The sequence below is a fragment of the Myotis myotis genome, unplaced genomic scaffold (assembly GCF_014108235.1).
Source record: "Myotis myotis isolate mMyoMyo1 unplaced genomic scaffold, mMyoMyo1.p scaffold_m19_p_2, whole genome shotgun sequence".
NCBI classification, from domain to species: Eukaryota; Metazoa; Chordata; class Mammalia; order Chiroptera; family Vespertilionidae; genus Myotis; species Myotis myotis.
The window spans coordinates 26014468-26027688 of NW_023416324.1; the positions used below are offsets into that span (position 1 = coordinate 26014468).

At 42.3% G+C, this 13221-nt stretch overlaps 1 protein-coding gene across 3 annotated transcripts in view; it reads left to right on the forward strand.

Annotated features, from left to right (window-relative positions):
• The window catches only part of LOC118675217 (phosphatidylinositol 3-kinase regulatory subunit gamma), a 92170-nt gene that overhangs the window by 41562 nt on the left and 37387 nt on the right, over window positions 1–13221 (forward strand). For all 3 annotated transcript variants that reach the window (XM_036347551.1, XM_036347552.1, XM_036347550.1), the window contains one exon: window positions 11870–11978. In XM_036347551.1, coding sequence (XP_036203444.1) covers window positions 11870–11978 — 109 coding nt within the window. The remainder of the gene's footprint in view (window positions 1–11869; window positions 11979–13221) is intronic.

Genomic DNA, 13221 nt, shown 5'->3' on the forward strand with positions numbered 1-13221 from the left:
AGTGGTAGGGGATGGTCCTGCTGCCAGCTCCCAGGTGCTGAGGGAGCCAGGCAGGGGCCCGATGACTCAGGCAGAGAGGGGCACGTGGCGGCCCAGGATCCAGGTGCTGCCCAGGGTTCAGAGGTCAGCTGGGACCTGCCCTTCCATGCCAGATGCTCATGCTTTGATCGCTGGCCAGGCCTAGGGACTGCACCCATGCACGAATTTCATGCACCATGCCTCTAGTTTAGAAATAAATGTTGACTCGTGCATGCGCGATATATATAAAGCTCTTGGTGCCAATTGCATGCATGTTTTAATTTTATAATATTATATATACTATTTTGACATGTAATTTTTTAAAAAATAAGTCTAGCCGAAACCGGTTTGGCTCAGTGAAGCGTCGGCCTGCAGACTGAAAGGTCCCAGGTTCGATTCTGGTCAAGGGCATGTACCTGGGTTGCGGGCACATCCCCAGTAGACGTGCAGGAGGCGGCTGATCAATGTTTCTCTCTCATTGATGTTTCTAACTCTCTATCTCTCTCCCTTCCTCTCTGTAAAAAATCAATAAAATATATTTAAAAAAAATAAAAAAATAAAAATAAGTCTTTATTGTTCAGATTATTACAGTTGTTCCTCTTTTTTCTCCCCATAGCTCCCCCAGTTGTTTCTCTTTTTTCTCCCCATAGCTCCCCTCCACCCGGTTCCCACCCCACCCCATACCCTTACCCCCCCCTTGTCCTCGTCCATAGGTGTTCGATTTTTCTCCAGTCTCTTCCCGTACCCCCCACACCCCCTTCCCCCTGAGAATTGTCAGTCCACTCCCTTTCTATACCCCTGATTCTATTTTATTCACCAGTTTATTCTGTTCATCATATATTTTTTAAAATCTTATTGTTCAGATTATTACAGTTGTTCCTCTTTTTCCCCCATAGCTCCCCTCCACCTGGTTCCCACCCCCTCCACCGTACCCCCCCCCCACACTGTCTTTGTCCATAGGTGTATGATTTTAGGCCAGACTCTTCCTACATCCCCCACATTTCCTTCCCTCTGAGAATTGTTAGTCAACTCCCTTTTTATGCCCCTGATTCTATTCTATTCACCAGTTTATTCTGTTTGTCAGATTTTTTTATTCACTTGATTTTTATTTATTTATTTTTAAAATATATTTTTATTTTTTTAATATATTTTATTGATTTTTTTTTTTTTTTTTTACAGAGAGGAAGGGAGAGGGATAGAGAGGTAGAAACATCGATGAGAGAGACACATCGATCAGCTGCCTCCTGCACGCCCCCTACTGGGGATGTGCCTGCAACCAAGGTACTTGTCCTTGACTGGAATTGAACCTGGGACCCTTCAGTCCGCAGGCCGACACTCTATCCACTGAGCCAAACCGGTCAGGGCTATTCACTTGATTTTTAGAATCACTTGTTAATAGATATGTATTTGTTGTCACTTTGTTGTTCATAATTTTTGTCTTTACCTTTTTCTTCTTTCTCTTCTTAAAGAATACCCTTCAGCATTTCATATAATACTGGTTTGGCGGTGATGAACTTCTTTAGCTTGTTCTTATTGTGAAGCTCTTTATCTGACCTTTAATTCTAAATGATAGCTTTACTGGGTAGAGTAATCTTGGTTGTTGGTTCTTGCTATTCATCACTTTGAATATTTCTTGCCACTCTCTTCTGGCCTGCATAGTTTCTGTTGAGAAATCAGCTGACAGTCGTATGGGTACTCCCTGTAGGTAACTAACTGTTTTTCTCTTACTGCTTTTAGTATTCTCTCTTTGTCTTTTGCTCTTGGCATTTTAATTATGATGTGTCTTGGTGTGGTCCTCTTTGGATTCCTTTTGTTTGGGGTTCTCTGCGCTTCCTGGACTTGTAAGTCTATTTCTTTCACCAGGTAAGGGAAGTTTTCTGTCCCTATTTCTTCAAATAGGTTTTCAATATCTTGCTCTCTCTCTTCTTCTTGCACCCCCATAGTTTGGATGTTGGTATGCTTGAAGCTGTCCCAGAGGCTCCTTGCACTGTCTTCACATTTTTGGATTCTTTTTTCCTTTTGCTTTTCCGGTTGGGTGTTTTTTGCTTCTTTGTATTTCAAATCTTTGGCTTGATTTTTGGGTTCCTCTTGTCTGCTGTTGGATCTCTGTATATTATTCTTTATTTCAGTCAGTGTATGCTTAATTTCTGCTTGGTCCTTTTTCATATCCTTGAGGGTCTCACTAAATTTCTCGGAGGTTTCTAGAAGATTCTTGAGTAACCTTATAACCGTGGTTTTGAACTCTATATCCAGTAGTTTGCTTTCCTCCATTTCTTTCATTTGTGACCTGTTTCTTTGTCTCTGCATTTTGGCTGCTTCCCTGTGTTGATAGAGTGGCTTTGTGTGCTAGGTGTCCTATAGGGCCCAGTGGCTCAGCCTCCCCAGTCTCCTGACGTGGATGCTCTTGGTGCACCCCTTTGTGGGCTATGTGCACAGTCTTGTTATAGTTAAGCCTTGATTGCTGTTGGTATCACTGGGAGGAATTGCCCTCCAGACCAATTAGCTGTGAGGACCAGTTGTGTCTACAATGGGAGAACTTCGGTGCTGGAAACACCCTTATGGGGCAGGACTTGCTTCAGTGGGGCTTTGGCGCTCACTGAGTCTGCCCCCTGAGTGTGTCTCTTATGGATGTGAAGAGTTGTAATCTGGTGTGGTCTCACTCTGACCACTGGGTAGACTGGCTGTTGGATTTCCAAGGGGGTTCAAAGTCACCACTGCCTCAGGCCACCCAGCAAGAGCTACAGAGAGATCTGCAGATTCCTCCTCTTTGTTTGGGGTTTGGAGATGCCCAAATGAGGCGCAGTTGTGAAGTAATGCAGGCTGCTGATTAGCCTTAGGCTTTTGGAAGCTCTGGGTTTCTCTGACCCAGCTGCAGTTTGACAGGTTTTTAGGCAGAGAAAGGCCAGGCCATTAGTATGCAAAAGCCTCTGCACACAGCTTGGGTGGGGTTGTAAATTGGGTGGGGTGTGGTCTCAGGGAGTCATGGGAAGGTGCAAACAGCAGTGGTTGCCATCGGCCCTCCCCCGATAGGTCCCTGGGTCTCTGTGTCCCTTGGCCCTGTGCAGGAACAATGAATGCTGCAAGCACTTCTGTGAGAAAGCCGCCCTCACATTCCAGCCCGATGCCAGACAGTCCAGTTTCTCTCTGTATGAGTCTGGGTCCCCAGCTTCTCGCCCAGAACTGGATTTCAGAGCAGTCAGGAGCTTGTATCTCCCTCCTGGTTGAAAAAGACAACAGCGTACCCAGCTGCCAGCCCCTTTTGCCCGCGCCTCTGTACCTCCACACTTCACACCTCTGCACCTCCTAACGGACTCAATGCACTTTTCTCTTTCCTTCTAGTTGTTGGACTTCCACTCAGCCAGCCTTCCCATGGTTCTGGATGATATCCATTTTGTCATTTAGTTGTAGTTTTAATGTGGTTGTACGTGGCAGCAAGTTCAGGTGTTTACCTATGCCGCAATCTTGGTTCCTCCCGACATGTAATTTTTTGCAGTAACATAATTACTTCACAAATCTTTCTTCTAATTAATTTCCTTTCAATGTATACAAATCCGTGCACCAGGCCACTAGTTTAAAAATAAAAGAAATTGCTTGTGACTCTCTGCTTAACTTTTTGGGGAACTGCTAGATCTTTTCTAAGCAGTTGTATCGTTTTGTATTGCTATTAGCAATGTATGAGTTACAGTTTCTTCATACCCTCGCCCACACAGTGATTACCTGCCTTTTTTTTATTAGAGTCACACCTAGTGGGTGTGAAGTGGTATCTCATTGTGGTTTTGATTTTCATTTCTGTGATGGCTGATGAGATTGAATCTCTTTTCATCTTGTTGGACATTTGTATGTCTTCTTTGGAGAAATGTCTATTCAGATCCTTTGCCCATTTTTAAATGAGTCATTTGTCTTTTTATTATTAAATTGCAAGAGTTTTTAATATATTCTAAATACAATAAAAAAGAAATCCTCACCTGAGGATATTTTCCTATTGGTTTTTTTTAGAGAAAGTGGAAGGGAGGGCGAGAAACAGAGAGAAACCTCAATGAGATAGACACATTTGATTTGTTGCCTCCTGCATGTGCCCCAACCAGGGCCGGGATTTAGCCTGCACCAAGGTACATGCCCTTGACTAGTATTGAATCTGGGACCCTTCAGTTTGCAGGCCAACGCTCTCTCCACTGAACCAAACTGGTCAGATTTAAATACAAATTTTAAAAATCACATATATGATTTATTCTCATTCTGTGGTTATCTTTTCACTTTTTTGATGGTGTCCTTTAGAAAATAAATTTTTTTTTGCCCTAGCTGGTTTGGCTCAGTGGATAGAGCGTCCGCCTGTGGACTGAAGGGTCCCGGGTTCGATTCTGGTCAAGGGCACATTCTTGGATTGCAGACTTGGTCCCCAGTGTGGGGCATGCAGGAGGCAGCCGATCAATGATTCTCTATCATCATTGATATTTCTACCTCTCTCTCCCTCTCCCTTCCCCTCTGAAATCAATAAAAATATATTTAAAAAAAATTTTTTTTAATTTGAAGAGATCCAGTGTATATTTTTCTTTAGTTGTTTGCACTTTTGGTGTCATATCCAAGAAACCATTGCCTAATCCATGGTCATTAAGGTTTAAGCCTGTTTTCTTCTAAAAGTTTTATAATTTTAGCTCTTACATTTAGGACTGATGTATTTTGAGTTAATTTTTGCATAAAATGTAAGATAGGAGTCAAGCTGCATTTTTTTTTTTTTTTTTTGCATGTGGCTATTTAGTTGTGCCACATCCATTTGTTAAAAAGGCTACTTTTGTACAATTGAATTGTCTTGACACCTTTGTTTAAAATTATTTGATAATTGCCGAAACCGGTTTGGCTCAGTGGAGAGAGCGTCGGCCTGCGGACTGAAGGGCCCCGGGTTCGATTCCGGTCAGGGGCATGTACCTGGGTTGCGGGCACATCCCCAGTGGGGGATATGCAGGAGGCAGCTGGTCGATGTTTCTCTCTCATCGATGTTTCTAACTCTCTATCTCTCTCCCTTCCTCTCTGTAAAAAATCAATAAAATATATTAAAAAAAAATTATATGATAATAAAGAAATTCTGTTTTGAAGAACATATTTACATTGTTTCCCTTTTCCCTCAATATTGTCGCTTTTTTGTTAATATTTTTTTGCAACAGTCTAGCAGCTTATAGAAAAGTTTCAAGTACAGTAAAAATAATTTGATTTTCTTGACAGTAAGTTGCCAACATGATGACCACGTTTGTATTTCATAAACAAGAACATTCTCCTACATAACCACAATACAAACATCAAAATCAGAAAATTAACATTGATTCATTACTGTAGTTTCATTTTTGGATTCAGGTTTTGTCCATTGTACCAGTAACGTCTTTTATAATAAGAATTCAGTCTAGAGTCACCCCTTGCATTTAATTGTCATGATTCTCTAGTCCTCTTCAATCTGGAAGGAACCTTTCTTGACTTTCATGACCTTGACATTTTAAAAGATTACAGGCCAGTTATTTTGTAGAATGTCTCTCAGTTGTGGTTTGTTTGATGTTTCCTCATGATTAGATTCAGTTTGTGCGTATTTGGAAGGAATATCACGGGAGTGATGATGTGTTCTTCTCAGTATATCCTATTGGGGGCCCATGAGTTCATCATTACTAGTGGCATTAACCTTGATTACTTTATTAAGATGGTGTTTGCCAGGCTTCTCTGCTATTGTATTAGTCTTTTTGAATGTTTTGATTGCTAAGCATTTTGTGAGAAGGTCCTCTGAGATTATATAATTAATCATTAATCTTTTAGTTTTTCATTTATTTCTGCATGGGCACATAGATTCCTTTTTTACATGGCTTATATTCCTTATTATTTGTATTGATGTTCCAGATTTGGTAGTGGGAACCCTTCAAGCTGGAGTCTTTATTCTTTGGTCATGACCCCTCATTCTTTGAGCAGTTGCTTCCTTTTTGGCATGATTTCCAGGTTTATTTAGTACTTGCTGTACTCTAGCCCTGGAATTAGCCATTTCTCCAAAGAGCCCTGGCTCCTTTTAGTAGAGAATAGCATAAGAAAACAAGAACTGAATGCTAGGTGTAGATATTGGGGTGTTGCCAATCCCCGAACTTCTCAAGGGACAGAGCTATGGAATAGTTGTATTCCCTATAAATATAGACATTTACATCTATCTATTTAGGTCTCTGAATTTATATCAATATGTGCAATCCCAGTCCAAACCAGAGAGTTTACTCTATTTTTTTTTTTACCTTTCTATATTTGTAACTTTCATTTTAGACTATGAGAAACCTGACTTCTATTATCTTTTTTTTAAAAAAATATGTTTTTATTGATTTCAGAGAGGAAGAGAGAGGGAGATAGGAACATCAATGATTAGAGGGAATCATTGATTGGCTACCTCTTGTACACCCCCTACTGGGGACCGAGCCCACAACCCAGGCACATGCCCTGACCGCCAATCAAACAGTGACTTCCTTGTTTATAGGTTGATGCTCAACCACACTGGCCAGGCTCGATTATCTTTAATGGTTTTACTTATTTTATCTATTTCTCTGTATGTACCCAATCTGTAATAGCTATTCTTGCACTAGAGGCCCAGTGCATGAAAATTCATGCACACAGGGGATCCCTCAGCCCAGCCTGTGCCCTCTCACAGTCTGGGACCCCTGGGGGATGCCCACCTGCTGGCTTAGGCCTGCTCCCTGAGAACAGATGATCTAAAAGAAATAATCATATCCTTGGGTAAGGATTTTTTAAAAAGGTAATGGTCGCATGAAAATTCACTGCTGGCGGGGCTGAGAGAACTGGGGGATTCTGGCGGCAGCTGCTCTGCGGGCCTGCTGCCCCCTGGAAGGGCTGAGGGGACTGAGCACAAGATGGCGGTCATCTTGTGGCTGTGGGCACTGCCATCTTGTGAGGGTGTGATGGTCAATTAGCATATTACCTCTTTATTATATAGGGCTCCCCCTGCCACCTCCCATCCCCCACCCAAATAGAATTTTTTTTCACCCTTCTCTGGCTTTGCCCCTCTGCATTTGGGATGCTTACTTCCAAGGACTATGTCTCTAATACTGTGCCATCTGGGCCCCATGCTACTGCCCTTCCATCACCCATCCCAGGCTGTCCCCATGAGGATCCCTTCCTCACCTGCTCAAGCTCTGAGATCCTGTGCTATGCTTCTGCCCTTCTTTATGGACATAGTCCTCTCTCAGCTGCTTCCATCTCTGACGTCAACTCTTGGTCATTATGCCCAGCCCCACTTAATGGCGTTTGGACTGAATTATTTGCGAAGGAGAGCCACATCATTTTTTGAGAGACAATTAAGTTTTTTTTGACATCTGTCCAAAATTAAAAGTTAGTGCTTTATAAGAAGGGAAAAGAAGTTTTGGTCAAGATGGTGGCATAAATAAATGTAGTACTCACATCTTCCCACAACCACATCAAAATTACAACTAAATTACAGAACAGTCATCACTCAGAGTACCTGAAATCTGGCTGAACAGAAATCCTATAACTGAGGATATAAAGAAGAAGGCACATTGGAACTGGTAGAAGGTGCGGAGGCATGGAACAGACTGGTCTCATACCCACATGTGGTGGTTAGAAATCAGTAAGGGTATCTTGCCTGTGGAGATCCCCCTTAAGTGGTCCCAGGCCCCTCAGTCCAGGGTTCCACTGCCAGGAGAGAAGTTTCCATAATTTCTGGCTGTAAAAATCAGCAGAGACTGTGGTTGATAGAGATGGAGGGCTCCTGGATTTCCAGGCATCCTTGAAGGGCCCACACATGGACTTACTCAGACTTGCTCAGAGCTCCAGCACTGGGGCAGCAGCTCAAAAGCCATAGGAACATATGGGGAGGAACTGAATTGTCTGGTGTTAGGACTAGGGCTAGAGAGGCAGCTTTCTCTCAGACAGAAGTGCTAGTAGAGGACATTGTTCCACAGAGCCATCAGGATGGCACCATATCTGAGTCTCCATCAACCTGGATAATAATGTTAGGCACCTGCTGACCCCCCAGCCACCTTAGTGATTCCCTCAAACTTGGGCTCACCCAAGCCATTTCCAGTGGCCTTTTTATACAAAGGGCCTTTCTTAGCTCATGCTTCATACTTTTGTAAAGTCTCTCAAACAGGTAGCATTTGGTATGCAGTACCTCTTGCTAAGTGACCCCAGACCTGGCATTAGTGGCAGCCAGCCTTGGTTAGCAGCTTGACCTCTCCCTGGGCACTTCCAAGCCCAGCACAAGTAGCAGCCACTCTGTAGCTCATGCCAGGTGGCCCCAGGCAGAGAACAGGCAGTGGCTGACCTTGCACCACCTGGGAGGTCCCAGAGCCAGTGCACGTGGTGGACAGTTTCAGAACACCCTGATTATAACCCAGCCACCTGCACCAGTGACATACTCAAGCGGCAGACTCAGCAGGCACCAAAGCCCCACTGAAGCGAGTCCTGCTTCATGAGGTCAGCCCCTGAACAGCAGCTCCTCCACTGTAGTTGCAGCAGGCCCTCACAGTGATGTGCCAACAGAAATCAAGGCTCAACTACAATAGGAAAGTGCACACAGTTCACCTGGGGTACACCTGGGGCTCCCAGCTCAGGTGACTGGGGAGGCTGTGCCACTGGGCCCTACAGGATACCTACTACATAAGGTCTCTCTACCAAGTCCAGGGAATGTAGTAGCTTTATCTAATACATAGAAACAAACATAGGAAGCAGCCAAAATGAGGTGACAAATGGGTTCTAAGTGAAAGAACAGGAAAATCTCCAGAAAATAGAACTAAATGAAATGGAGGCAAACAATTACCAGATACAGAGTTCAAAACAATGGTTATAAGGATGCTCAAGGAACTTAGTGGGAACTTCAGCAGCATAAGTAAGGACATGGAAACCATAAAAAAGAACCAGTCAGAAATGAAGATTATGTGAATTGAAATGAATAATTTACAGGGAATCAACAGTGGAGTAGATGAGGCAGAGAATCAATCAGTGATTTGGAATATAAGGAACCAGAAAACAACCAATCAGAACAGCAAAAAGAAAAAAGAATTTAAAAAATGAAGATAGTGTAAGAAGCGTCTGGGACAACTTCAAGTTTACCAACATTCTCATCACGGGGAGCCAGAAGTCAGAGAGCAAGAAATTAAAAAAATAATGATTGAAAATTTCCCTAATATGATGAAGGAAATCCTATCTAATAAAGAGGGAATATGCAAATTGACTGTCACGCCCTCACAAAGATGGCAGTGCCCATAGCCACAAGATGGCAGCGCCCAGTCCTCTCAGCCCCGCCAGAGTCCCCCAGTCCTTTCAGTCCTGCTGGGGGGTGGCAGGCACACAGTGTGGCTGGACCTGCCCTCAGCCCCCCAGCCGCCCAGGGCCTGCCCAAAACGCAGGCAAGCCTCGGATGTCAGCTGCCCAGCCACCCAGGGCCACCCGAGGCTCAGCCACCCAGCCGGGCCTGAGGCGTAGGCAAGCCTTGGGTGGTGGCTGCCTAGCCACCCAGGGCCACCCGAGGCTCAGGTAACCAGGGCCAGCCGAAGCTTATGCTGCCAGCAGTGGCAGCAGCAGAAGTGTGATGGGGGCATCGCCTGCCCCTGATCACCAGGTCGCCTCCCGCCCCTGAGGGCTCCCAGACTGAGAGAGGGGTCAGGCCGGGCTGAGGGACCCCCCCTCCAGTGCATGAATATTCATGCACCGGGCCTCTAGTAGATATATAAGCCCTGGAAGTACAGAGAGTCCCAAACAAAATTAACCCAAAGAGGCCCATATGAAGACTCATCATAAATAAAATGCCAAAGTTTAAAAACAAAGAGAGAACTTCAAAAGCATCAAGAGAAAAGCAGTCTTCTACAAGGACGTGTCCTTAAGTCTGTCAGTTGATTTCTCAACTGAAACTTTGCAGGACAGATGGGATTGGCACAAAATATTCAGTGATGAAAACTAAAGACCTACAATCAGATTACTCTAACCAGTAAAGCTATTATTTAGAATTGAAGGATAGCCTTCAATTGGCTGGTGTGGCTCATTTGCTTGAGTGTCCTCCCACGCACCTTGAGGTTGCTGTTCTATTTCCCCATCAGGGCACATGCCCAGGTTATAGGCTTGAACCCCAGTATGGGGCATGCAGGAGGCAGCTGATTGATCTTTCTCTCCCTTTCTATTTAAAGTCAATTCTATATAATAAAAAGCTAACATGCAAATCGACTGGTGAAACGACCAGTCACTATGATGTGCACTGACCACCAGGGGGCAGATGCTCAATGCAGGAGCTGCCCCCTGGTGGTCAATGTGCTCCCACAGGAGGAGTGCCGCTCAGCCAGAAGCCCTGAGTGGGGATCATGGCTGGCAAGCACAGCGGTGATGGTGGGAGCCTCTCCCGCCTCTGGGTTAGTCAGACACCCCCTGAGGGCTCCCGGACGGTGAGAGGGCACAGGACTGGCTGAGGGGGACCCCCCCCCCCAGTGCACGAAATTCATGCACTGGGCCTCTAGTAAAAACATACTTTAAAAAAAGAATTGAAGGACAGATAAAGAGCTTCCCGGACAAGAAAAAGCTAAGGGAGTTCATCACCACCAAATTAGTATTACAAGAAATGTTAAAGGTCCTTCTTTAAAAAGATAAAAAATATGAAAAATAAGATGGCAATAACTACATATCTATCAACAATTACTTTAAATGCAAATGGATTAAATGCTCCAATCAAAAGACATGCACAGTGGCAGAATGGATAACAAAACAAGACCTTTTCATATGCTGTCTACAAGAGACTCACTTCAGATCAAAAGACATATAAAGACTGAAAATAAAGATGTAGAAAAAGATATTTAATAAAAATGGAAACAAAACATAAAAGCTTGGGTAGCAATTGTTAAACCAGGCAAAATCGACTTTACATAGACAAACAAAGTCTACAACAGGAGACAAAGAAGGACCCAGCAACTCCACTTCTGGGTATTTATCCAAAGAAACCCAAAACACTAAATCAAAAGGTCATGTACATCCATATATTCATTGCAACATTATTTACAGTAGCCAAGATATGGAAGCAACCTAAGTTTCCATCGGCAGATGAATGGATAAAGTAGTGGTGCATATATTCAATGGAATATGACTCAGCCATAAAAAAGAATGAAATCTTAGCATCTGCAGCAACATGGTTGGACCTAGTGGGTGTTGTGCTCAGTGAAATAAGTCAGAGAAAGACAAATGCCAGATTATTTCACTTACATGTGGAATCTAAACAAACAAGCAGAACAGAAATTGTAATAACTATGTATGGTGTCGTATGGGTACTAGATTTATCTGGGTTATCATTTCGTAAGTTATATAAATGCCTAATCCTGGGGTTGTACACGTGAAACTAATATAATATTCTATGCCAATGTATTTAAAAATAAATTTAAAAATATAGGAAGAGTAAAAACCTCAAATAGCTTGAAAATTATACTTTTCAGGCAATTGTTGTTATAGTTTTGAAAGGATTTTTTTGACTAATGTTTAAGATTTAGCATAAGCCCTGGCCAGGTTGGTTGAGCATCGTCCCATGCGTCAAAAGGTTCCCATGCATCAAAAGGTTGCCGGTTCAAATCCCAGTTAGGGTGCGTGTGGGAGGCAACCGATCAGTGTTTCTCTCTCACATCCGATGTCTCTGTCTCTCTTATCTGTTTCCCTTCCTCCCCCTTCACCCCCTCCCTCTCACTCTAAAATCAGTAAAAACATTTTAGAAAAAAAGTGCTATTTGATTTATAATTAGTTGAATCTCAGTGTAGATTGGTTAATGAGTGGTTCCTGACTGAGGAAATAAAACAAATTATAATTTACATCCACAAAATAATATTCATTTTTCTTCTAGCTCTTCCACCAAAGCCACCTAAGCCAATGACTTCAGCTGTTACAAATGGAATGAAGGACAATTCTGTTTCTCTTCAGGATGCAGAATGGTACTGGGGGGATATTTCAAGGTAACTAGAATGCAGCTATTATTGAATGTATTTTTTTAAAAATCACTTTTTAGAATTAGTAGTTAAAATACTTTAATGTCCCATTAATTGTCATTTAAAGATGACCATTTAAGAGATTGTGTGGTAACATTTCAAAAGTTTCTAAATGCTTTTCTTCCCACACACACACACACACAAAATGACAAGAAAATCTTTAAATTATGGGTGTGATTTTACTTTTAATACTATATTGGGGATGTATTTCTGAATAAGCAATACATACTCTTAAGATAGTCACATATATCTTAGGGTGAAAGATACTTATAGGTACTTAATTTTCCTTACCTTTTGTCTCTAAGGCAGTAGTAGTACCACAATCTTTACATGTGCAAGAATCAATTGGGTGGGGCTTAGGAATCTGCATTTAACAACCTCCCCAAGTGATTTTGGTCCACTCCACACACCTCATTTTGGGAAACAGGACTCTTGGACAGATTTCTCTTTGAGTAAAATGTGGTTTTGGAAATATTTGAATCTAGAGAAGGAATATATATATATATACACACACACACACACACACACTACATATATATATGTATGTATATATATATTTAAAATTTGAATATTATATTTCTTTGTTTTTAAAAAACACTACACATTTCAGCCAACTCAGGTTTCAGGTTGATACTATATTCCTCAATATGATTGTCTCCCTCTTTCTTTTGTCTCTTCTCTCCCATTACCAAAATGGCACTCATTCCTTCTTTTCCTTACCCTTTAACCATCTTTAAATGTACAATTCAGTGGTATAAAGTACATTTACATTGTTGTTCAACTTTCACTACCATCCATCTCTGGAACTATTTCATCTTCCCAAAGTGAAATTCTATACCCATTCATAATACACTAACTCCCCTTTCCTCCTATTTTCCCCAGCCCCTCCCTGGCAATCACCATCCTACTTTCGGTTTCTATGAATTTGACTACTCTAGATATCTCATATAAGTGGAACTATACAATATTTATGCCTCCAAAGTTCATCCATGTCATAGCATGTGTCAGATTTTACTTCCTTTTTAAAGCTGAACAATATTTCACTTAATATATATCTACTTATTTATCTGGACATTTGGCTTTGATGAACATTTGGATTGTTTCCAGCTTTTGGCTAGTGAGTAATGTTGCTATAAACATTGTGTGTAAATGTTTAAGTCCATGCTTTCATTTGTTTTGGGTATATACCCAGAAGTGGAATTTTTAGGTT